At 42.7% G+C, this 27,451-nt stretch overlaps 1 protein-coding gene across 1 annotated transcript in view; it reads left to right on the top strand.

The window, feature by feature from the left end:
• The window catches only part of LOC308291349 (dnaJ homolog subfamily C member 11), a 32,004-nt gene extending 5,192 nt beyond the window's left edge, over window positions 1–26,812 (top strand). Inside the window, exons 6-16 of the mRNA XM_080733341.1 lie at window positions 1,681–1,803; window positions 4,623–4,696; window positions 6,453–6,642; window positions 7,685–7,770; window positions 9,713–9,829; window positions 15,556–15,711; window positions 15,875–15,944; window positions 19,331–19,388; window positions 22,535–22,677; window positions 23,910–24,039; window positions 26,186–26,812. Of these exons, the coding sequence (XP_080589467.1) occupies window positions 1,681–1,803; window positions 4,623–4,696; window positions 6,453–6,642; window positions 7,685–7,770; window positions 9,713–9,829; window positions 15,556–15,711; window positions 15,875–15,944; window positions 19,331–19,388; window positions 22,535–22,677; window positions 23,910–24,039; window positions 26,186–26,211 (1,173 nt within the window). The 3' untranslated portion in view covers window positions 26,212–26,812. The remainder of the gene's footprint in view (window positions 1–1,680; window positions 1,804–4,622; window positions 4,697–6,452; window positions 6,643–7,684; window positions 7,771–9,712; window positions 9,830–15,555; window positions 15,712–15,874; window positions 15,945–19,330; window positions 19,389–22,534; window positions 22,678–23,909; window positions 24,040–26,185) is intronic.
• Window positions 26,813–27,451: the final 639 nt, after the last annotated feature.

Below are 27,451 nucleotides of genomic sequence, written 5' to 3'. Positions count from 1 at the left end.
AGGGGTAAGATCAATGCCCATATCACAGAGTCTACATATCAATCTAAAACATTTGAATATAGTGTAAAAGTTAGTTTTCTTCTGTAATATATACTGTATATATATATATATATTGTTTAACTTTCATATATTCTAGATTCATTGTGTATGCAGTGAACTATTCAAAACCTTTTTTTGGTTTTCATTTAGATTTTTATGGCATACAGCTCATGAAAATCATAAATCCATATCTCAAAATATTAGAATATTACACGCCGACCACTCAAAAGAAGGATGTATAATACAGAAATGGCAAACTTTTGAAAGGTTATGTTAACTTATGCACTCAGTACTTGGTCTGGAATACTTTTGAACAAATGTCTTCATCAATGGGGCATGGCATGAAGGTGGTCAGCCTGTGGTACTGCTGAGTTGTTATGGAAGCCCAGGTTTGCTTTGATAGAGGCTTTAAGCTCTGTGTGTTTGAGTCTGGTGTCTCTCATCTTCCTCTTGTCAACACAACACAGTTTCTCTGTGGGGTTCTGTTGGCTGGTCATTTAAGCCGAGTAATACCATGGTCAGTACACCAGTTACTAGTAGTTTTGGCTCTGTGGGAAGGTGCCAAGTGCTTCTGGCTAAAGGAAATCATCCATCATTTCCATAAAGCTTGTCAATGTACAGAAGCACAAAGTGCTCTAAAATCCCCAGGTAGATGGCTGCGTTGACTCTGAACTTGATAAAACACAGTATGGAGCAAACCAGCATTGCATTGTATTGCTGGTGTTGGTCCACTGTGTTTTATCAAGTTCATAGTCAACACAGCCATCTACCAGGGGATTTTAGAGCACTTTGCTTCCGTACATCATCAAGCTTTATGGAGATCATGATTTCCTTTTGCCAGAAGCACTTGGCACCTGGCAAACAGCTAGTAACTGGTGTACTGACCATGGTGTTACTGGGCTTAACTGACCAGCCACCTGGTGTGCTGTGAACTGAACCTCACAGAGAATCTGTATTGTGTTGTCAAGAGGAAGATGAGAGACACCAGACTCAACCACACAGATGAGCTTAAGCAATCAAAGCACCCTCATTCCACGCCCCATTGATGAAGACTTTTGTTCAAAAGTATTCCAGACCAAGTACTGAGTGCATTAATTAACATAACCTTTCAGAAGTGTGACATTTCTCTGTTATAACTCCTTATTTTTAGTGGTCGCATGTAAAAAAAGGCTTTGAATATTTCACTGCATGCACAATGAATCTAGGATATATTATATATAGGCTATTACAGAAGAAAATGTACTTTTACACAATATATATATTTTTTAGATTGATCTGTATATAAGTTGAGCCAGGGAATGTGTTTATTATGAAAATGTGTATGGTTTGCTGTGCAAACCTGCAGTATATCAAGTCTATAGTTAGTTGTGAGAGAAATCGTTTAATCATTTAAGCCCTATATACAGTATATACTTTGATATATGCCAAATGAAATAGTGTAGACAGCCTATCTACAAGCCCAAAATGCACTGTGGTGCGTTGGGTGCGCTTGTAGATTGGCTCTGTTCACTATTCGTGAAAAGTTTCGCCTTTTTATAAAGTAGGGTCGCCCTGGTTGAAAACATTCAAGTTGATGGACCTCTCTGCCCTCGTACAGACCCCGGGAGACTTACTGCGTGTGCTTGCGTGTGTCTCTTTCAGGCTCCTCTCACCACAAAAGACACGGCCATTCTTTCTGGCTCTCTGTCAACTCACAATGGAAACGGAGGTGGAAACATTAACTTGGCCTTAAGAAGAGTCACCTCGGCGAAGGGCTGGGGGGAGGTCAGTACTGATTGTACCGCTCGCCTGGTGCTGTCCGCACTGCGGTCATTTCATCTAGACTACTTTTTTTTAACCCATTTAGGGCCTAGAATTATTGAATGCTTTAACCAGTGAAAAATAGCAGATATACAAGCTCACAGCGCGGCACCGAGTGCCGCGCTGCGAGCTTGTAGATCTGCTATTTTTGAAAAAGTTGTGAAAATGTGTGCAAATCTTTGAATATATGTATTTTCAAAAGCGATCGCTTGTAACTCAAATTTTGCTTCTGGGTGGTCCCTGGAACTAGATATTTTGAGATGCGGGTCCGTGGCCAAATAAATGTAATTTTGGAAAATGAAAAGGTTTGAGAACCACTGACATAGTTGTCTCTCAAGAACAGACTAACTGAGCTCCAGTTAAGTGAAAATGACCTTTTCCTTGACGGTAGCTGGCCAGATTGCTGACATAGAAACATAGGTTTTTCAAAAAATCTTAGAAGGATTCAAAAGACACTTATAGAATCGGGTCAAAATTCTAATTTTCACGATTTTTCAAAAATAGCAGATCTACAAGCTCGCAGCGCAGCACTCGGTGCCGCGCTGTGAGCTTGTATATCTGCTATTTTTCAATAGTTAAAGCATAAAATAATAATACACAAAATGTGTACCCGTTCTAAATGGGTTAAATATATATATTCTGTAATGTAGGAGTCAGTGTTCAATGTTTTTCATATCACAAACTAGGGATGGGACGATACGCTATATTATCGTTCATCGTGATAAAAAACACTCACGATAATCGTATCGTGGAGATTTAAATTATCGCGATATCGTACTCTGTCATGCACTGGGATCAATTCACCTTTTATTTGCCGAGCTGCATATCCGGTACCACTTTAACCCTCTATAATTGGTAAAAGGTACTTATAATATACGTACTTGATACAGTCTTTTTTCACTCTATCAAATGTCTTTGCCAAAAAATAGCCGATCTACAAGCTCACAACGCGTTGCGACGTGTTGTGAGCTTGTAGATCTGCTATTTTTTGGCAAATGTTCCGCCCCAGGTTATTGGATTTTGATTATCGCGATAATATCGTAAACCGCAATTTCTTTTGTCACAATAATTGTCATATGACATTTTCATATCGCCCCATCCCTATCACAAACCTCCAGTTTTAAATTGATTAGCCCCAATTCAAAATATTCTGTCCAAGGGATCTGATATGGAACTTGCTTTAAAATAACATTGTGACAACAAGAAATGGACTTGTGGCGATATCGAAACCCACCATTTTCCGTTAATGTTTTGTATTGTAATAATTGAATTGGGTCCATGCTCAAGCTACCTCAACCCTATGTTCCCTCAGCCTTATGTTCCCTCAGCCCTATGTTCCCTCAGCCCTATGTTCCCTCAGCCCTATGTTCCCTCAGCCCTATGTTCCCTCATCCCAAAATAGGCCCCTGTGTTCCCTCAGCCCTATGTTCCCTCAGACCAAAAATAGACCCTATGTTCCCTCAGCCCTATGTTCCCTCAGCCCTATTTGGGCTGGAACCTGGAACCTCCAGAGTTCCCTGGAACCTCCAGAGCTCCAGGGACCACCCTCCGCACCTCTAGCCCGACTTAGGACACCTTCCCGGGCCGGGCGCCACCCAGCGCCGGCCTCTATACCTCCGTGATGGAGGGTGTTCCGGTCCCATTTACTGCAGGAGAGTTTTTCAAAGGAAGGAGGAGGGAGAGGAGCCCTGGCTCCTAAACCACCTCCAGGCTCCGTCGGGAGGGGCGGCGCCGCCGTCGGCCTGCCCCACCGAGAGCCACTCTCTTTCCCATACACGAGATGGCACTGGTGCCTCCCAAATCCTGGTTCTTTTTCCCCCCTCAGAGGGGAGATGGGGGAGAGCTCCGTTCTGTTAGGTGTTTGCTTTTACCGCCCGATAGAATTTCAAAGGAGGACACGGGGAGGATTCCCCAGGGACCGGCGGGGGTCCACGGACCACCAGAGCACCAGGGCCGACGTGCCGGACCCTCAGCCCGACTTGGGACACCCTTCTGGGCAGAGCGCCACCCAGCGCCGGCCTCTATACCTCCGTGATGGAGGGGAGTGCCCACTTTAGGCACTGGCTAACATTATAAGGCAGGGACAGGGAGAACCAGCCCAGGGGGTCCCTGGAACCTCCGGAGCTCCAGGGACCACCCTCCGCGACTCAAGCCCGACTAGAGACACCCTCCTGGGCAGGGCGCCGCTCGGCGCCGGCCTCTATACCTCCGTGATGGAGGGAGTGCCCACTTTAGGCACTGGCTAACATTATAAGGCAGGGGCAGGGAGAACCAGCCCAGGGGGTCCCTGGAACCTCCGGAGCTCCAGGGACCACCCTCCGCGACTCAAGCCCGACTAGAGACACCATCCTGGGCAGGCTGAGGGAACATAGAGCTGAGGGAACATAGGGTCTATTTTTGGGTTGAGGGAACATAGGGCTGAGGGAACATAGGGTCTATTTTGGAATTGAGGGAACATAGGGCTGGGGGAAACATAGGGTTGAGGGAACATAGTGTATAATAAATTGTTAGGGAGTGAGGGAACATAGGGCTGAGGGAACATAGGGCTGAGGGAACATAAGGCTGAGGGAACATAGGGTTGAGGTAGCTTGAGCATGACCCCATTGAATTTACTGTAGCGGGGGACCCCCTGGTACTGCCTAAAAGAGCCCTGGAGGTCTCCAAACCCCACTTTGAAAACTACCACTGTAATGCTCCATCTCTGCTCCCTCTTGCTTTCTCTATTTCACACACAAGAAATGTGACCTTTATTCTCTGGTGCTCTGTGGTTCATTTTGAAACAGCTGGAGCTCGGTGCTGGAGATTCTCACGGTCCTCTCTTGGGGTTGAAGATATTCCGAAACCTGACACAACGCTGGTACGTATAGAACAGGGATTTTCAAAGTAGGTGACGGGGCACCCTGGGGTGCCGTGACGGCAGTCCAGGGATGCCGCAAGATAATTTGATAATATTTGGAATTTATTTGGACACTTGAAAAAAAAAATTAGTATCATTTTAAACTTGAAGTACAAAGTTATTTTCAGTCAGTTCTAAACAAAATGGCTATTATCTCAACGTTTTCCTCGCAACATAATCACTGAAATATCGTCACTGTCGGGCAGAAACCTCGTATCTCCAAGTTACAAATGTGTATGTCTTTTGGTAAAGCAAAGCCCTGCTTCATCATACAAGGCTGTCGCACAAAACTGGTGAAAACAGCCGATCTACAAGCACACAACGCCTCGCAATGCGAGGCGTTGTGTGCTTGTAGATCGGCTGTTTTCACTAGTTTAGAACATTTTATAAATGATAAATACAAAACGAACGGTTTTGGACATACAAGGTTTCCACCCGACAACGACGATATGCTATAAATATAAGGTGCTGGGAGTGAAAATTATAATGTTGGGGTGCCTTGGATTAAAAACATATATTTATGGGGTGCCCTGAGACAAAAAAGTTTGGGAACCCCGCCCTGGTATAGAAAATAGCTTTGCCAAAAATAGCTAATCTACAAGCTCATAGCGCATTGCGGCACATTTTGAGCCTGCACGTCGGCAAATGTTCGCTCCAGGTTGAAAGCGGTTAAGCCTAATTTATGCTTTGGTGATGAAGCGCCTCGCAACCTCCTGTCACTCAACAAAAACAACGCATCTTCAACTGTGAAGAAAGCAGAGGCGTAATTTGACCAATATCTAGGGTGTTGAAAAGAATGGAGTTTGCGAAAATCTTCTGGTTTTATCCGGGTTTAGGTGATTTTTATTACAGCTTCGGTTGTTTATTCCCCACACAACAGTCCAACAAGGAGCTGCAGATAGCTGTATAGTTACTATATGCAGCAACACTCTCTCACACACGCATGCATGCATGCACACACACACACACACACACACATGTCTGTGCGGTTAGGCTCGTTGAATGCACATGTGCGCGCACGGACGTTGCACACCAAAAATAGACAATCTACTGTACAAGCCTGCACTCAATTTAGGAGAATCAAGCTAGAGATGCAGTGCTACATGGATTTCTACACAGAATGTAGGCCTAATTCATCTATGTAGGCTACTGTCCTGCAAACGTTTGTGGTGGAGAAAAATGCATAATTGACAAAATTATATTTTTTATGAAAAAGCTAGGGTGTTGCCAAGGCAACACCCTGGAAGCCCAAATGACGCCCCTGGAAGAAAGTGTTGCGTCACGTTCTCGTTGTTTCATGAAGCATAGACCTGGCTTTAGTTCAGGGGTCTTCAACGTTTTCAGGCCAAGGACCCCTTAGCTGAGAGAGATGAAGCAGGGACCCCCACAACCTTTTTCATAGTTCCAAATAGTTTCATTGTTTGACAGGACAATCATCAGTGTATTTTGAATTCATGTTAATGTGTGTTAATGTGTGTTTCCAGATATTTAACCACTTGAACCGTCAATGCTGAATAAACCTGACCTTTCACTCTGTACTTAGTGTGCTCTTTTTCCCCTCTGCACCAGAGCTCTTTGCCAAAAATAGCCGATCTACAAGCTCAGCTTGTCACACAAAGCTTGTGTGATAGCGTTGTGAGCTATCACACAAAGATTTGGAGGACCCCCTGCTTTAGTTGTTAACATTTTGAAATGGTTGTGCCCCACCACCCACCAGCTTCCTGACCGCCCAGTGCGGCCTCCAGTTCTCGTCCCGGGGGGTGCGTCCTGGCGTCACCACCGTGCTGGCCCGTCACCTGGACAAGAACACCATGGGCTACCTGCAGTGGCGCTGGGGCGTCCAGTCCTCCATGAACACTAGCGTCGTCAGGGACACCAAGCGCACACACTTTACCTTCGCCGCGCAGGTCAGCTCGGCAACGAGGCCTTACACTTTTTTCTTCTAATAGACACTATTCACGGCCCGCCCAGGCACGCGCACTCAGCGAATTTCTCAGCAACTTCCTGGTGCTGACGTCAGCTTTGGAGGGTAAAATAACGTAGAAATTGCTGGACTTAAAGCCAACAAATCATTATTTCGAACGGTAAAGTAAATTATAACGCTTTGTGCCTTTTACTATCTTGTGTTCTTGATCATGCTAGCCGTATTTTATACATTACTATTCTTAAATTGCATTAAATTTGCGATTTCTGTGTTAACTCTATGGGATATTACAGTAGTTTTTCCCCTTCAACCGTGACGTCAGCACCAGGAAGTTGCGTAACGTGAATTCGGTCAATAATAATAAAGACAGAAAAAGAAAAACACTCCCGCACACTGTCTTCATATCGTCACTGTCTGGCCAAAACCTCTTAACTCCATTTTTGAGGTTTTAGATTTTTTGGGGCATAAATCAGGGCTATTGAACACCCTTTACATCCGAGTGTTGGTTAAAATACTATTGAACCAATGGAAAGTAGTAAAAAGTGCTTGGGACAAAACCTCCTAACTCCACACTTTCTGCCAAACCAGCGAACTCCACCCGATTGGCCCTCTGTTTTTTTTCATAAATAAGTGCTATTGAACACCCTTTACGTCTGTGTGTTGGTTAAAATAATATTGAACCAATGAAAAGTAGTAAAATGTCCTTCGGTCAAAACCTCCTCACGTCTCCACGTCTTGAGCTCATTTTCCCGAAAATGAACATTTTGGAGTTAGGAGGTTTCAGCCTGACAGCAGTTATGCAATAAAAAAAGAAGGTTTTTAATGGGAAGACGGAAACGTTGTGATTTCACATTTTAAAACATTTCTTATTGCATTTGAAGACGGTTGTGCGGGAGTTTTCTTTTTCTGTGTTGGACCTCGTTTGGTCTAATCCTACGCACCTGTAGGTGTGCAAGAGACTTGCTTTTTTTTAATAACAAAGAGACAACACTGTTCAGCTAACCTCTGCTCTTTGGTCTGTGCAGCTCGGCATACCTCACACGTTCCTGATGATGAGCCTCCAGTACAAGTTCCAGGATGATGACCAAACCAAGATCAAAGGATCTATAAAGTATGTGTTCAGTATGTTGTATGTATGTATGTTGTAAGATCACAATGGGTGCGTTTATATGCACATTCAGAATGGCATTCAGAATGAACTTATTCCGAATAGAGCTTCATACCCAAACGTTTACATGGGACCTGAATACAAGTATCCCTCATTCCACTGTCGTTTACATGACCAAAGGATTCATTCGGAATAGAACTTTATGGGCATGCGCAAAGTAGGCCTATTTCAGGTCGGAGAAGGGGGGTGGGGGGGGGGGGGGGGCAGTTCAGACAGCAGTTCATTCCGAATGGAGCGTTTATATGACAAATGTATCCCGATTGAAACGGCATAAACCACCTCTTCAGACCAGAATGAAAATTCATTCGGGTCAGACCGGAATGGCCATTCCTAAACGTTTATATGAGCATTTCTATTCTGAATGAGCAGTCATTCCGAATATAAGTGGAATACATCTGTGCATATAAACGCACCCACTGTGTCGCTGTTTGTAGATCTGCTATATTTGAAGAATGTTCACCCCAGAATAGGGATATTATGTTTTCGTGTAGTGAAAGTGACACTTCATAATCGGGCTATTAATTCATTATTACATTCTTGAGCTTGTACAGATTACAGATCTAATTGCCTCCCCCACTGGCGAGTCAATACGGCTACTAGAGCTGTTATGGTGCAACCAGCCTTCTCCTTTTGGAATAGTTTGTGCTGTTGGGAGTCTGCCACTCCTGCCGAAGGAGTCCGGATTTACATCAGTCTCGGATCGTGTGTTGCCTGTGGCTCACGTTAGGGCTAAAAAGTATCCTCTGCAGCCCTTTGGCAATGGCAGCCATGATTTGTGTTTGTTATGGAGTACTTTAGGTGGAGACAAACTTTAAACTGAAAAGCCAGCTTAAATGTGGACTTGGAGCCACTCGCAGCCGCAGGGCTCCCACACATCGTAGGTGCCGTCTCTCTCTTTTAACCCATTAAAACCGGGAAAACATCTATGTCATTTTCGATTTGCAATTCAAAAATAGCAGATATACTGTAACTGTACCAGCTCATTGCGCTATGAGCTTGTAGAGAAAAAAATTGAAATCTTTTGCAGATCTTTGAATATATAAATTTTTAAAGCGAACATTATTTTACTCAAATCTTTGCTTCTGTTGGTCAAATACATATCATTTTGGGAGTCCTTGACATGGAAAAGGTTTGATCACTGACATACGTTTTTCCAAAAACTGATTTAGGATTTAGAAGACATTAGGGCATTAACGAAAAAGTCGACAAGTCGACTCAGTCGACTTCATTACACAAGTCGACTCCCACCAGAGAAAGTCGAAAGAAAAAAAAAGAAAAGAAAAAGAAAAAATACTTTCTATTGTGAAAATAGCTGATCTACATGCTCAGGCGTTGTGTTGTGAGCATGTAGATCGGCTATTTTCACAATTTCTGCCTCTATATATTTGACAATTTGGACAATGTTTAATTTTCCATTTTAGAGGTATTAAAAAGTCCTTAAATTAAATTGGCACTTTATAAATGTGCAGATACCCTCTATACACTTAAACGTTATGTTGGTTTGTTTGTTTACAGTTGAGTGAGAAAACAATGTTTCACATCAAGTTAATCATCTGGGGACCCCCCAAAATAATTGGGGGGTCGTGTGTGATGTGATGACGTCATCAAACGATAAAGTCGACTTCAACTCAACTTTTTACTGAGTCTAGTCGACTTGCAAAAATCACAAGTCGTTCCAACTGAAGCGACCTTGGCTTCCCCCCACCCCACCCATCGCGTCCTTACAGCCAATCAGCGTTGATGTTGTCCAGAGACACGAAAATGCTTTGGGTGTTTCGCCTTGATTCCGACAGGACTTTAGACCTGACCAGCGCGACCTTTATCTTCAGGTTTGAATGCACCTTAAATGGTTTAAAAGTGCAGTCACGGTGTCTCTGTGTTGCAGATCAGGTTTCTTTGGGACTGTAGTGGAGTACGGTGCTGAAACCAAGATCAGTCGACACAGCGTCCTGGGGGCCACCGTCAGCGTCGGAGTGCCACAAGGGGTCTCTCTCAAAATCAAGTAAGCATATCTCATGTCTGTTATTTGCATTTTCTTTTTAATAAGAAACAGTCCTTGTCCTTGGTTCAGACCAGAATATCATATTGTTTTTTTCCCACATAATTCACATTGATTCACATTCACAAATGCTTTTCGATTATTGGTCCAAAAGTTAAGCCTGATTTATGCTTCGGTGCGCCATGCAAAGACGTGTGAATCAGACTTTAGAGTGAAACTGGAGGAACTACGGAGTCCCATCTATAGGGATGGGACGATAAGTGATAAAAACACTCAGGATAATCGCATCCTGGAGATTTAATTTATTGTGAAATCCTCCATCATGCACTGGGATCAATTCACCTTATATTTGCAGAGCTGCATATACGGTACCACTGAAACCCTCTGGTAAAAGGTACTTATAATGAACATACTTGATAGTCTTTTTTTCACTCTATATAAAATGTCTTTGCCAAAAAATAGCCGATCTTGTGACGTGTTGTGAGCTTGTAGATCAGCTAGGTTTTTGATTATCGCGATAATATCGTAAATCGCGATTTCTTTTGTCACAACAATCGTGATGTGAAATTTTCATATCGTCCCACCCCTACCCATCTTAGTTATGGTTGTGGTGGACCTGTAGATCTTCTTCTATCTGGAGCACATCAGAGTGTATATATTTGAATATTCTGAACGTCTCAGCGTTTTCGTGCACTTCATTGCCAGATTATCATCTGTTCAAATCAGACATTGTGCATGGATGTGCATGTAATCCTGGTAATAATATCCACTTCCCCCCCTGAGGATTTATAGGATTCCTTAGCAATTTTAAGATATTAATATTAATAATCAAATGCCATATCTTTAATTTAAATGGACTTTTGTTCTTCTCCCCGGTAGATCACCTGGTAGAGCGCATGCCATATCATTGCAGAAAAAGGTCCAAAAATGTATAGAAAAGAAAACGCTATGGCTTGTTTCCATTTGGGTCCTGTGTGTTCAATTCATCGAAGTCAATTCAATCGATCTACCTTGTCAAATCTGATGTCATCTCATCTGCACGTCATCTACTTGACCTGCCTTTCCTGTCTCTCTACTCACTGTCCCTGTCAAATAAAGCAGAACATGCTGGACATTTTTAAATCCATCCTAAAAGTACAAATAGTTGGTTCTCAAAGTGGGCTCTGTGTACCCCCACGGGTCCTTGTGGGGGTTCCCCAACTAAAGTAGTTAACATAAAATCAAAATATTTTAACCACTGTATCCATTATATGTTGGATATTCAAAAGAATTGCAGATCTACAAGCTAACAGTGTGCTCATTTTGATAGTATTTGAAAAATATAAAATCTATCTATAAATGCGACAAATCTCTGTCTGTTTGTTTGTAATCCGCGTATCTCGAGAACCGTTCGTCCCACCGGCTTCAGATTCGGCACGCGCGTTCCCCGCTGCGGCGCGGAGTGCAGTGCCGGGCCTCGGCCCGACTCGGCATGCGGTTTTCCCGAAGCGGCGCGAAACGTTCGGAATCTCCTTACGCGGAGCTGATTGTTAACATCAGGCTGTTCCTGAGGAAATCGGCACAATCGCTGACTCATTGTGACATCACTTCATAAAAGTCTCTGACATCACGTACGCCAGGAGTCAACAAAAAATCTCTGTGAATGTGTGTATGTATGTGAATCTCGAGAACCGTTCTTCCCACCGGCACGCGCGTTCTCCAGATATGGGCATAAAATGAATCCCCGAATGCGGAGCTGATGTCTGACATCAGAGTTTTCCGCAACCGGTACTGTGTGTGCAGAGATCTCCATATATTGGGGTTTGCATTAAAGGGTGGGGACAAAGGCTAACAGAAGGCAAACAGATGGTCAAAACGGCAACATGACAACAGGTATATTGGGGTTTGCATTAAAGGGTGGGGACAAAGGCTAACAGAAGGCAAACAGATGGTCAAAACGGGTCCTATGACAACAGGTATATTGGGGTTTGCATTAAAGGGTGGGGCAGGCATAAAATGGACGCAAATAGACAGATATCTCCATATATGGGCATATGGGCATAAAATGGACCCAGAACTATATCTGCAGTGATCTCCATATATGGACATAAAATGGACGCCGACAGACAGACAGATACAGATATCTCCATATATGGGCATAAATGGACACAGGCAAACAGATGGTCAAAACAGGTCCTATGACAACAGGTATAATGGGGTTTGCATTAAAGGGCGGGGCATTCATTCTCTATTTACATCGTTCCCGAGTTGGCCAGGTCGCCGACTAGACGCTGGGCCGCCCAGCTTCTAGTGTTTTAAATTTGTGTAATAATTCATTTTTCTGAGGGGTCCCTCCCTGGCACAAAACCAGTTGTAATAACGTTTTTTATTTTACTTTGTTAAAATGTATTCATATTCTCATACCCTGACCTTAGAAAAACTGATATTTCAGATCTGCTATTTTTCTTAAAGGAGTGCCGACACCGGCCGAAATGTAACATTATGATACAGTAGGTCACGTGGTGTTTCTTCAAACAGTCTGAAAAGGAGGCGGGGCCGTATCAGTTAGTAGTGAATGTATACTTCGTCCGTCGTGCGGTGCCGCGCAATGTATACTTCGTCCGTCGTGCGGTGCCGTGCACAACGTGATGGCTTGTTGTTAGCGTGTAGCCCGGCTAACGCTGCACTATGGCTGCACCGCACGGCTATTTGCGAGAGCTATTGTGTGTGTACACACACACACACACGCGCGCGCGAAAGCACACACACACACACACACACACACACAGGCTACACACACACAGAGTGTATGATATGAGCCACGCACGGACCTCAGTCCGGCCGCTGTGCTCCGGTGAGCACAGCGCACAGACCGGAGCAGGACATGGCTTGCTCCGGTCAGTCTGGTGCTCCAGTCAGGTTAGGGCAAGAGACAGCAGGGTATGGCCGACAAAACCGTCTCATAGACGGGGAGAAGCGTGTTGACCCTCGTACACCTTTTTTGACACCTTTTTTGAAGAAGACATGTACTTTTTTATCGGTCTAACCATTGATTTTATAGCGAATGCTATATATTTTTTACCCCTAGAACTGATAGTTTTAAAGTTGGTTTAGAAAGTCGGAAAGACACCTCGGACAGCTTTTTTTGGGGCAGTTTCAAAAGATAATGATATGGATAATCGACTCCGCCCCTCCCCCCATATTAGCCCAATCAAATTAATTTTTCAGTTACTGTACAGAAAGTACTACTTTCAGTACAGTAACTACAATAAATGAATTTGATTGGGTCATTTAACATGGGGGTACATGACATCATTAAAAAAATTGGCTAATTTGATAGCCTTAATTAGCTGTTTTGGCCGTGTCACGCCCCCTTTAAAGTATGAAATACTGAAATATTTTAGGTCCTGCAAATGCCTTTTTTCAACAGGTTTCTTTCCCTGTTTTGCCTTTCTACATTTTCTGGAGCGTATTTTTGCAGAAACCCACACAAAATGGCAAGAAACCACTCCATAAGCAGAGTAGGTAGATTTAAACTTCTGAGTCAGAGAAGGTCATATAAATAGCAAAAATAGCTGATCTACAAGCTCAATGTTCTGCCAATCCACTGGAAATCTACTATCTTGCCAAAGACAGGACGTGTAGGAAGTTTTGAAATGGTACATCTGTAAGTGGATAAAAGTGAAAACACTTACTTGAGATGTTGACATGCCCTTTGGTGTGCCTTGGGCACAAAAAGTTTGTCTATCTTTCAAACTTTTTGTCTTAGAGAGACCTTGATAGTGGCTGTGCCATTAGGCCTGGAGCAACCTACCAGGGGTGGCTGTCTGGGCACCTCAGTTCAGAAGGACAGCCTTTGGACAGTCTGCTTTTCTCTGTCAAAATAGTGAGAAAATGGAATTCAATATCCACAAACTTGAGAAATTCTGGATGTTGTACAGAGTTTAACCCATTTAGGCGTAGAGTTATTGAATGCTTCAGCTATTGAAAAATAGCAGATATACAAGCTCGCAGCGCGGCACCGAGTGCCGCGCTGCGAGCTTGTAGATCTGCTATTTTTAACTCAAATTTTGCTTCTGGGGGGGTCCCTGGAACTAAATATTTTGAGATGGGGGGGGGGGGTCCGTGGCCAAATACACAACATTTTGGGGGTCCTTGACATGAAAACGTTTGAGAACCACCGACAAAGATACATAGGTTTTTCAAAAAAACCTTTGAAGGATTCAAAAGACACTTATAGAATTGGGTCAAAATCGGGTCAAAATTCAAATGTTCACGATTAAAAAAAAAAAATAGCAGATCTACAAGCTCACAGCGCGGCACTCGGTGCCGCGCTGTGAGCTTGTACATCTGCTATTTTTAAATGGTTAAATCATAAAATAATAATAGACAACAATGTGTACCCGTTCTGAATGGGTTTTAAAACCAGCTTCAACTTTGTTAGCGCAAATGTGTCACCATCAATAATTGCCTTGTCTTTTTATTATATTTGGCATATTGATTATTTGTCCTCACACTGTTGGGACTGTTGTGTATCGTAATGTTTCTTTTGGTGTAATTGATGTTGTTTTGTGGTGGTTTTTGTTCTTGTCCCAGGGACAGTGGATACAAATGAGATGCTACTGTAGCTTACTTCTGGTGCAATTACTTTTAATTGCACGCTGTCCTTGGCAATAATAAGCAATAAATCAAATAGAATGTTAACAAAAAGCACAGATAGTGCTTCACTACCATTTTGTTTTCATCATCGTGTTTGCTCTGCCTGTAAACAGTTTAAAAGCATTGGGTTGTGAGCTTTCTTTGACAAACTGTATTGATGGCCAGTCTTCTGTGATGCATCTGCGACAACTGACCATCCAATATTGACTAGACACAAGCCCTTCAACTCTAGCAGGTGCACATAAGTGATGTGCTTGTTGAATTGTGGATTCACTTTTTTTAATGAATCGAAAAAGCATGTTTCAGCCCCACACAAAAGTGATTTCTTCTCTTCTACCAATACATGTCATGTTTCCTGCCATTGGTTAGAATGGCGTTTCCATGACTAGAATTGGACCACTCCAGGGTTCCGGTTGAACCACTCCGTGACCAAATGGTAGAGATGAACCAGAATGCGTTTGTTTGGACCACACCAAGGTTCAATTGGAGCTTTCAAAACGGGCTGTGTGTGAAAGCCTCCTTGGTTTGTTACTTTGTTTTTTTTGGCCGATGGTTTTAAAATTCAGGTGAAGGGTGTATAGCTTGTGTGTAGAGGTGGGACGTTCGCGAACGAATCAAGTCTTTGGAGCGGCTCTTTGAAATGAACGATGGGATCCGGTTCGCAGTACGGAGCCGTTCCTTTTTATGAGGGAGGGGGATTCAAATTCAAATAAAATTCTTTACTTTAAGTAAAAGTATCAATACTGCAATATAGAAATACTCTGCTACAAGTAGAGGTTCGGAATTAAAATGTACTTGAGTAAAAGCACAAAAGTATTGGTATCAGAATGTACTTAAAGTACCAATAATAGTTGAAAGTACTCATTATGCAGAATCTCCCATTTCACAGGTTTTCCAATGAATAAAATGTTGAAAAATCTTTTGAAAATAGCAGATCTACAAGCTCACAATGCGTCGCAAACTCGCAACGCGACGCATTGTGAGCTTGTAGATCGGCTATTTTCAAATGGTGGAAATGTATATATGGCCGAAATCTATATAGGGTTGAAGTAAATGAACAAAATGAAGTAAAACCATCTCCCTGTCTGCAGGTTAAACAGAGCCAGTCAGACATATTTCTTCCCCATCCACCTGACGGACCAGCTGCTGCCCAGCGCCGTGTTCTACGCCACAGTGGGACCGCTGGTCTTCTACCTGGCCATTCAGAGGCTTGTTATCAGGCCCTACGTGCGCGCCCAGAAGGAAGAGTAAGGAACCATCCCTTATGTTGCAGTTTAATTTCAGAAGTCGGGCTATTTAAAATTAATGGAATTAGCTCTATGCATATCATTGTGCCGGAGTTATCTTGAGAGACCCCTTTTCAATTCTGCCTTTTTATGTTGGATTTTATTCTCGTCTCTCTCTCACCAGAGACCTGGAAAAACATCGGGAGAGTTCATCCACGGACATCGCCAGGAAGAGACGAGAGGCGGAGTCGGCGGTGAGTCTACTTGGGACCGCATTTAACCAGGGTCTCCATTTAGAGCGTTGCATCAGACCTTCCATTAAATCCAATTGCGTGCGCGCGTGCGTGCGTGCGTGCGTGCGTGCGTGCGTGCGTGCGTGTGTGTGTGTGTGTGTGAGTGAGACTGTTGAGAAACAATTAACGCAGATGGTGCTAACAAATGGATTGAGATTTGGACTGGTCTAAGCCACAGTAGTCATGTTTCCATAAACGTATTCGAATTAGGGAAGCGAAGCGAATTATCAGAAATGCGCATAAAGACAAAGCAAATTTAGCCTGTTTCCATTAAACTGATGAAATACGATTCTTGTGAGATCCTGCCTGGGTCCGTCTGACCGACCTGCTGTAAATACTTCCCGCGGGCTTGCACACAGTGCACAGAGATGGGATGGGGCTGATTTTTTCAGACCGAATCCGAGACGTGAGCACTGCTGTGACTCACTACACACTCATCCTGCAGCGTCGCGGATGCGAGCTGCTGTGAGCTTGAAGATCGATCGGCCACTTTTCTTTTGGCACGCAACACGGTGTGATGACGAAGGGTCACTCCGTGTGTAACAACCGGTTTGTTTTGTGGGCTAACGCTATACAATGGACATTAATTAAGCGGCGGGGGAAAGTGTTATAGGAGGCCGATATGGACCAGAACGTCATAATTTATTCGCATTTATTTTCTGACCCGTTTCCATTCACAAATGCGCATTTAGTTTATTCATTAAAGCCTCAAAATCCACCTCCTCCAAGCGGATAAAGGTTTTTGCGGATCATTTTGAAGTGTTTCCATAAAAGGATTTAATGCGCATTAAGAGACTTTATGGAAACGCAGCTAGTGATCCAGACAGACGTTTCCTATGACATTACTAATACAATCTTTACTAGTAAAGAGAGTCACTATTTAATCTATAAAGACTTAAGAATAAAAGGCATTATGTATTTAAATAGGCTACATGCCAAACATATCTATACTTCATGGGACGTTGTAATAAATGTAACTACTACAATGGAAGAAGCTAGAGTTCAGCATCAGTGTGTTGCTGCTAATGACGATCACACTGACTGAGATGCAAATACCTGTTTCATCTTCCTCCATGCTTGAAAGGCCAATCTGCGCCAGCCAATTAGAGAGACACGTCAGAAACACCAAGGCTGCCTCATCCTCGTCAACAGACACTTAAGTCACGTTGAGCTGATCGTTCAAGTCAGTTGAATAGACCTTTATTGATCCTCAGGGGAATTCGGTTGTCATAGCAGCACCTCGGTAAGGATAAAACTATGATACAGGCAGGGGCGTCACACGGGGGGAGAAAGTGGGACTGGGTTACTAGGGCCCAAGGTGGAGGGGGCCTTAATTATTTTATACTTTAACTATTGAAAAATAGCAGATATACAAGCTCACAGCGCGGCACTCGAGCGGCACCGAGTGCCGCGCTGCGAGCTCGTAGATCTGCTATTTTTGAAAACTCGTGAAAATGTGTGCAAATCTTATGTATTTTTTGTAACTCAAATTTAGCTTATGGGGGGGACCCCGGAACTATATTTTGAGATGGGGGTCCGTGGCCAAATACATATCATTTTGGGGGTCCTTCACATGAAAAGGTTTGAGCACCACAGACATAGAAACATACGTTTTTTTAAGAAAACCTTTGAAAGGATTTGAAATATTCAAAAACCTTTCACGATTTTTCAAAAATAGCAGATGTACAAGCTCGAAGCGCAGCACTTTTCAATGGTTAAAGCACAAAATAATGCGTAATAATGCGTTCCCTGTCTAAATGGGTTAAACCCCCTCCCCCTATGAAGAACATTCATGGGGGGCCCGCAGTGAATCCTTGTACCCAGGGCCCCGAATTTGGTGCGACACCCCTGGCTACAGGTATGGGTAGAGAACAAGAACAGAAGTATAACACTAGTTAAAGAAAGTGAGTCACTATGTCATTACGTCCTTACCACAGCAACCAATGCTGATAGATTAATGATGCCTGAATACATACATCTGATCTGATCACTTGCCAGTAACAGTGTGGACAGTTTAGTACGTTAAGTCTTAATTGAGACTAGCCCTTACCCGTTCAAAGATATGAGCTCTGAAATGATGTGCAGTGTGTGGGTTATGGGATGTGCACTGCACACAGTATATGAGGGATGGAAAGTAACTTTAACTGGTGCTTGCATGATAATATGTAGGAGCATCAATGTAAGAAATACCCGTTTCGTTTACTGTGTACCGATCTGCATGATTTTTGGACAACATCTGTAACAGGGCCTGACAACAGACCCCCCCCCCGCCCGCCTGCCCGCCCACCCGCCTGCACACACACACACACACACACACACACACACACACACACACACACACACACACACACACACACACACACACACACACACAGAGCTGGTTAAACATGTTGCCTCATGCTAGATGCAGAATAGATATGCCTCAAGCTAGATGCAGAATAGATATAGATACACCATACAAATGCTAATATACAGCATATGATTTGTGAAAGTGACAAACGGGCTTCACAGTTATGTTAGGTGTGTTCATATGCTAATGGTGATGCGATTTCAGATCAATTGCTCCAGCCACTGAGGAGAAACGCTGTGACAGACACTCACTCAGACAGACAGACACTCAGACAGACAGACATTTGGAAAATTATATGTTTGATAATCGTAATTGTTTTTGCACAATCGTTTCCATGTTGAAAGATTTTCATACATTTTTCAAAAGCAGCAGAAGTAGCAGATCTACAAGATTGCAACATGTCACAAAAGCTTGTGTATCAGCTATCAGAAAGTATACAATTATAAATGTGACAGTAATTTCTTCTCCTGTGCAATTTGTGATTATGAAGCTTTAAAACCAAACAGAAATTACATTTGTATTCATATATCGTCACTGTCGGGTAGAAACCACGTATCTACAAGTTTCAAATGTGTACGTTTTGTCGCTAAGTAAAGCCCTGCTTCATCATACAAGGCCGATCTACAAGCTAGTGAAAACAGCCGATCTACAAGCACACAACGAGGCGTTGTGTGCTTGTAGATCGGCTGTTTTCTCTAGCTTAGTTAATTTTTTAAATGATAGATACAAAATGAACGCTTTTGGACATACACGGTTTCCACCCGACAACAATGATATGTTAAATACCAAAAACACGATTAAATCGTTAATCGCAATTATTTGTGAGACAATTAATCGGCAACTTAAATTTGTAATCGTGACAGCCCTATCCAGACAGTCGGTCCGAAAGTTCCGATTTGAGAAAGCGATTGGATTTGCCTGCAGACCGAACAAAGCACGGTGCACATGGAGTTGTATTGTAGGTGTTTGTTTTGATTCGTCTCTGTCATCTGTGCAGGTTTTACTGATGCAGGAGTCCGTACGCAGGATTATCGAAGCAGAGGAGTCTAGAATGGGTAAGCAGCATTTTATACTTTAGCTATTGAAAAATAGCAGATATACAAGCTCACAGCGCGGCACCGAGTGAATATATGTATTTTTTTTAAGCCAACATTTGTAACTCAAATTTTGCTTCTGGGGGGTCCCTGGAACTAAATATTTTGAGATGGGGGTCCGTGGCCAAATACATATCATTTTTGGGGTCCTTCACATGAAAATGTTTGAGCACCACTGACATAGAAACATAATTTTTTTTCAAAAAACCTTAACAGGATTTGAAATATTTAATGATTTTCACAATTTTTCAAAAATAGCAGATCTACGAGCTTGTATATCTTGAACGTTGTTCAGCGCAAACCTTATTCCTGAGACACACATCTGCAAATCTTCCGTCCACTGAAGACACGATTCCTTCTGATCTTTAAAGCGTAATAACACTTTTTGGTAGAAGTTTGGGTTGTGTACAGTGCCATAATGCAGTGGTTATCAACCTTTCAGGCCGCGACCCCCAAAATAATCATATTTGAACTGGCTCAAAACGCCTCGCATTGCGAGGCGTTGTGAGCATGTAGATCGGCTATTTTCACAAATCTGCCTCTAATATTTGACAATTTGGCCAATGCTTAGTTTTAGAGGTATTAAAAAGTCTGGGTGCAAAGAGGGGTGGGACAACGGGCGGGACTTGACAAAACAAAGTTGTGATAACCAGAACAATGTACGAACCATCTCCAGATCCCTTGGGGCTGACAGAGATCAAATACATTTGGCCACAGATAGAGCATACAGTAATAATACCGATCAAAACAATGAGCGACCAAGGCATTAAAGGAGTAGTTCACCCCCAAAATGTTTTTTTTCCCTATTGATTACTCTCGCCATGGAGACTTGAGTTCAATAAAACATTTTCGTATTTGTCGCATTGCTAAGACAAAAAAAAATGTTAGTCAATTTACCCCCATTGATTCCGGACCCACATGCATTTGGGTCCCCATCCGGAATCAATGGGGGTAAATTTATTGTTATCAAATTATTGTCTTAGGAATGCAGCAAAAACTCAAAAATATTATTGAACTCAAGACTCCATACAAGCGTGACTTGGGGGTGAACTACTCCTTTAAGAAAATGTATTTTCCTTTTCTACCAAAAGGTATCACTGCTAATAGTCCTGATTAATAATCGTCCTTATAATACTAAGCAAAAACAAGCAGCATTATAATTTTAGCCTCAATCATGCAGCCCTAGTAGATGGTAGAAAGAAATAGTCAAATTCACCTCAAAAGCAAACTGTCCCTTCTCATGTTTTTAATTGAAAGTAAAATATTTTTTGAATTGAAAGTGAAATATTTTTTTGAAGTTTGAACATTGCCATCGCTAATGAACATGCACCAAAACAAAGACGGCAGGTTGAAAGTGTTAAACCCATTCAGAACGGGGTACACATTATTCTGTATCATTATTTTATGCTTTAACTATTGAAAAATAGCAGCTATACAAGCTCACAGCGCGGCACCGAGTGCCGCGCTGCGAGCTTGTAGATCTGCTATTTTTGAAAAATCGTGAAAATTAGAATTTTGACCCGATTCTATAAGTGTCTTTTGAATCCTTCTAAGATTTTTTGAAAAACCTATGTTTCTATGTCAGCCATCTGGCCAGCCATCGTCAAAGAAAAGGTCCTTTTCACTTACTGTAACTGGAGCTCAGTTAGTCTGTTCTTGAGAGACTACTATGTCAGTGTTGCTCAAACCTTTTCATGTGAAGGACCCCCAAAAGGATATTGATTTGGCCCCGGACCCGCATCTCAAAATATCTAGTTCCAGGGATCACCCAGAAGCAAACTTTGAGTTACAAACGTGCGCTTTGAAAATACATATATTCAAAGATTTGCACACTTTTTCACGACTTAAAAAAAAAATAGCAGATATACAAGCTCACAGCTTGTGAGCTTGTATATCTGCTATGTTTCACTGGTTAAAGCATTCAATAATTCTAGGCCTAAAGTGGTTAATCTATTGACAGACTGTGTGACATTCTTGGCTCCATTGACACAGTAAGAACGGCTCTGTGGATTATGCTGTGATAAGAGTTATGTTTGAAAACTGTCTGCAACCCCATGTGACCAAAAGCAGTTAGATCGTGAGATCATTCGAAAACGTTTTTTTCCATCTCACAGAGTGGTGAAAATAGCTTTTGGAGCGGCTGTGTGTTATCAAAAAGCTCTCTCCTGACAGCATGGTTTTCACCTGAGGTTGTGCAACAACTGATAATTAGCTCATACCACCTGTCCTCCATGTCACTTTGACTGGATTTAATAGGTTCCCGGAGATGATGGGACTTGTCATGCTGCTGTTAACGATGTATAATGACACACACCTGCTCAACTTCATTTTAACAGGAACAAAAAGTTGTTTTTTTGTTAAAGTTACAACTCTATATTCCAGTCACTGCTACAGGGTGTTTGTTCAGTAAAAGGGGTCTCCCCACCTCTCCAGCTCTTGGAGCGAACAGAAAATACGTTGCCAATTTTTTATCTAATCAGACGAGAGGACCCCATAAATGTAATTTATCAGCTCGTGGCGTTCCAGTTCCAATTATCGTGTCTGCAACACGTTGCAGGCTTTGCAGATCTGCAATTCATCTGGCACCAAGTGCCGCGCTATGAGCTTGTAGATCTATTTTTAAAAAGTCGTGAAAAAATCTTTGAATATTTATATAAGTTAATGTTAACTCATATCTCTTTTTTTCTTGGGGTCCCTGGAACAAAATATTTTTAGATGGGAGTCAACGGTCAAATACTTTTCTAGGGGTCCTTCACATGAAAAAGTTTGAGAACCATTTACATAGAGATATAAGTTTGTCAGAAAACTGTTAGGATTTAGAAGACATTTTGTGCACTGGGATCAATTCACCTTTTATTTGCCTAGCTGCATATCCGGTACCACTTAAACCATCTACAATTGGTAAAAGGTACTTATAATATACGTACTCGATAGTCTTTGCCAAATGTCTTTGCCAAAAAATAGCAGATCGCGTTTGCGACACGTTGTGAGCTTGTAGATCTGCTATTTTTTGGCAAATCGTAAATCGTGATTTCTTTTGTCACGATAGTCGTGATATGACATTTTTATATCGTCCCATCCCTCTATTCCTGGTTTTCCTGGGTTAGGTCTCATCATCCTCAACGCTTGGTACGGTAAGTTTGTGACGGACAACAGCAGGAAACACGAGCGGGCCAGGGTCATCGACGTGACCGTGCCACTGCAGTGTCTGGTCAAAGACTCCAAGCTCATCCTCACAGAGGCTACAAAGGTACGTTCACACAACACACGCTTGTCTGCTACACTACAGTACTGTACAGTGGTGTAAAGTAACTAGTAAGACACCTCAGGGCGACATGTGACCTCGGTCGCGCCAATTCTTGGCCATCTGGCCAGTGATGTATATCGGACCAGTTACCCACATATGGAGACCCCTGCATGATAGTCATAGGCATTACCAAATATGGGCATTCCCAAATATGGGCATTCCCAGATATGCGCTTAATATTGATGACATCGGGACAGGGATCTCCATATATGGGCATAAAACGGACAAGGACGTAATTCATTTGCAAGTGTGACTCGTGATGACATCAGCGATCTCCATTTATGGGCATAAAAGGGACATCAAGCTGGAGCGTGATGTCAGAGAGGCAAACCCATTCTATTAAGAGTGGTTCCCCTGACATCACAGTGACATCAGAGCATGATGTCAGAGCTACAAACCCATAGAACCACAGACAAACCCATAGAACCACAGGCAAACCCATAGAACCACAGACAAACCCATAGAACCACAGACAAACCCATAGAACCACAGACAAGTGTCAAGCGTGACAGCGATACATGGACAAGATGTGCCAGTTTTCATTGCGACCGTTAGGTCGCAGTTACTATCAAAACATCCACCGGCTGTCAGTCAGACTGTCTGTCTGTCTGTCATGTCACACATCACACTTTTCCCCTACTCATATCTACGCCACCGTTGCCCCTATCCATGCCAAACGTTGCACACACACACTCCTTGCCTGCCAAATCACAACCTCCACCCCTCATTTCTCACATGAGGGGGGTTCTTGCAAAACACATTTTTGGACACTGCTCCTATACAGATTTTGCCCTAAAATCACGCAAAGCTAATCTCCCGATTAGGGAGTCTTACTGGTATTATACTTGTGACCTGCGGTCGCAACCAAGTACATTTACTTGAGTGCTGTACTTAAAGGACGACTTCACCACTTTTCAACCTATCTTCATATAATTGGTCCTCACTAAATGTTCATGATGAAATAGCACAATTCTTTTCTAATCTGTCTGTGTCTCAGAGGAGGGCTGTGGGCAGGTCAGAAACCCATCGTCTTGTAACATCATCGATGTAACATTTTTAACTCAGGCCTTTTACTTGTGACAGAGTATTGTTATGCTGTGGTTTTGCTACTTTTCCACTGGGTATGTGCTTCTTTCATTGTGCTGCTGGTGTCTGACCTGACCGTGTCTTTGCAGGCAGGGCTCCCTGGCTTCTATGACCCCTGTGTGGGCGAGGAGAAGAGTCTAAAGGTGCTGTACCAGTTCCGTGGAGTCATGCATCAAGTCCTGTCAGCCGACATGGAAGCACTCAGGATACCCAAGCAATGTAAGTCGCCGATGCATTTTTCATAGGTTGCTAGTACAGTAAAATGTCATCACTGTCTGGTAGGGCATTCACGAATAGTGATTTTTAGTATTCGAATTATTCAACCTCAAAGTATTTGAATAGTCGAATATTCGACAGGACTGGCCAAACTGTCAAATATTAAGTAAGCAAGAGGCGAACATTGTGAAAATAGCCGATCTACATGCTCACAACGCCTCGCAACGCGAGGCGTTGTGAGCATGTAGATCGGCTATTTTCACAATATTTATCTGCGGAACTGAGTCACATTAAATGTAATACCTACAATTCCAAGTGCTTGTCAGGGTGGGGGTCCCCGGTTTAAATGTGTTTATTTTGGGGGTCACGGCCTAAATAAAATTCATCCACCAGGGGCATTGACAACTCATTCTTATGACTTCCTATCTAGCCAAGCTTTATAAACTGTATATTTATTAAAGAGAAAACAATAAAAAAGCCGTTTACGTCTGTGTGTTGGTTAAAATAATATTGAACCAATGAAAAGTAGTAAAAAGCCCTTCGGTCAAAACCTCCTAACTCCACTTGAGCTAATTTTCCCGAAAATGAACATTTTGGAGTTAGGAGGTTTCGGCCCGACAGCAGAGATATGTCCTTTTTTGTGTTTTTCAAAAAGATTGTACTAAGATAGAATACTCAATGCTTCCCAAATCAAATGCAAATTCAAACATTTTTCCATAGAATAAATGAATAAAAATAGCCGATCTACAAGCTCTTGTAGATCTGCTTTGTTTCACTAGTTTGGCTCATGGACACACACAGGCAATATAATGTTGTGTAGTGACCAGGGGCATAGTTCCGCCGATTTAAAATGACTCCAATACGGAACTAAAAATTCCTATGATTGGCCGCTAGTTGCGCAGTTTTCCCCCCCGGCCGATCGCAAAAATAATTGTTCTCCATTGGACCCCATTCATTTTCCCCTTTCGTTTTCTAACCTTAATTAACATTTTCATAAATACTTTATGGTTCCTATCGCTAGTAAAAAATTGCCTTTCAATCACGATTATATGCGTTTTGTGAAAATTAGGTCCCATTTATGTTAAAATTGATGATAAAGTTGCAGGGGGCGTGGCCAACTAAACTAATACCAGCCGGCTGTGTTCTTCTTCATGTGCTGTATTTCGGAAGGCTCCGACCACATTCTCCCATGTGTCTCTGCGGTTGCACGTGACCGTTGGCAGCCAATAGCATCCTCTGGTGCCTTTACAATCTATGATGGCAACACCCATGCCAAGGACCCACATTGTGTCATTTGCGCTGCATAGAAACCAATGGCTTCGCTTTGTCCATATCTTTTATACAGTCTGTGGTAGCGACATACAGAAGAAGCTGGATAGCAATTTTGATTGAGACTTATCCAGGATAAAACATACCCACTGGAGTATCCGACCTGCACTGTAGAGTCAAACAAGTTCAACAGTCTATTGTTGCCAGGAGACATGTGAAAACCGTTTCTTGTTGGCTTTGCTAATTAAGAGCAGTTTCTCCCCAACGTTTTATCTATGCCGGTTTCCCAGGGCAACGGTTAGAAATGTGACGTTCACAAAGGTTGCAACATTCAGGACAGGATTGTTGTTGTTTATCATGCTCCAAGTCTTATTGACAACAGTAGTAAAATGGTGCTCTAGCAGTAGATGGATGTACTGCATTTGTGTGTGTCCAATTCTCCCTCCAGTTTGAAACACAGCTGTCCATTGTCATATCACAATTATTGTGACAAAAGAAAAAGCTCACAACGCGTAGCGGCGTGTTGTGAGCTTGTAGATCGGCTATTTTTTGGCAAAGGCATTTGAGAGTGGAAAAAAAGACTGTATCAAGTACGTATATTATAAATACCTTTTACCAATTATAGAGGGTTTAAATGGTACCGGATATGCCGCTCTGCAAATAAAAGGTGAATTGAACCCAGTGCATGACGGAGGACGATATCACGATACATTAAATCTCCACGATACGATTATCGTGAGTGTTTTTTATCACGATAAACGATAATATCGCTTATCGTCCCATCCCTAGTCCATAGACGTTCAGCTAAATGACACATCCATTGTACAGGGGCTTTAGCCTTGTGCTAACTGTGATCTCTCTTACTGTTCCCATTGTACAGCTCACAGGATCGATGCAGACACTTAGGAGCTCCTCCACTGAACAACAGAGACACGTCACGACGCGGACTCTTTGCCACCAAAAGAAATGGATCAACTCTTATTTTAGACACAGCATGGACTGAAGTCCTCGTTTCCCAAGACGACATGCATTTTCATTTTGTCTTGATATTGTCTACTCGGATATGCAGAGACAACAGACAATACATCACCTACTGGGTTGTTTGTGATTTGGTGATCGTTGTACAACGACGTTGCCCTCTTTAGCTTATTGAACCCCGTATATGTAAGTTGAACGGTGTCCCCAAGGTGGTCCGTTCCTTTTCCTTCCCCCTACAACAAATCTCTTTCGCCGACAACCCCGATCTACCAGCTCATAATCGTCGAGCTTGTAGATCTGCTATTTGACGGATGTTTGCCCCGAGAATAAGGACGCTATAGGGTTCATGTCACCAAAATCGATAACCGTTATTCCATGGGTCTTTTATTCTCCTCGGTACCCATTTATTTTTGATATGGCTTGTAATGTATGGTTAAGTTCTGTTGTACACGACACTGCAGTGCCTATGTGATTGAAGACATGAATGCACCTCTGTATATTTGCCATATTATTAAACGTCATTCTTCCATGTTGTTTCGTTTTTGTTTTCTTCATTTCTTTTTTAAGAAAATAGGCGTGCCTTTGCGAGAAGTACTGAATCAGAAGGATGCCAAGTTAGCGTCACAATACAGCAGGGGTCGTCAACGTTTTCAGGCCAAGGACCCCTTAGCAGAGAGAGAGATGCAGCAGGGACCCCCATAGGCCTGTCCTCTAAAAATCGACGAATCGACTCGTCGTTTTAAGCCCCGGGAATCGACGCCAATTGTTTGAGTCGAGCCGTCAAAAATATATAATTTTTTTATCACATCAGTATACTGTGGTGCGGTATGAGAGCGCTGGACTGTGACTGTCATGTAATTCTTATTGAGTCCATACTTCCTACTACTTGTAAACTAGACTTAAAAATAAAATCAGTTCACGTGACTTGAAAGTTGCCTTGATCATATAACAGGGAGCTCTTATTTTGAAGTTATAACCGCTTGGAGAGGAAATGCGTCGACGAGTTGTTATTCTACTTGAGAGCTGGCCAAAGCAGCAGAGCCAGCGCGATGCGCTTTCACTTTCACTGCCGTGGGTGTGTGGTGGTTGGACTCAGGCTGAGGAATAGCGACGGGCGAACTGTTTTCTTTTTATTATCTCGCACCAGATCGGCAACATAGCTCTTTTG

The sequence above is a fragment of the Nannobrachium achirus genome, assembly GCF_963921795.1.
Source record: "Nannobrachium achirus genome assembly, chromosome: 9".
NCBI classification, from domain to species: Eukaryota; Metazoa; Chordata; class Actinopteri; order Myctophiformes; family Myctophidae; genus Nannobrachium; species Nannobrachium achirus.
Note: the sequence above shows the minus strand (reverse complement) of the source record. Positions and strands in the feature narration are given on the sequence as shown.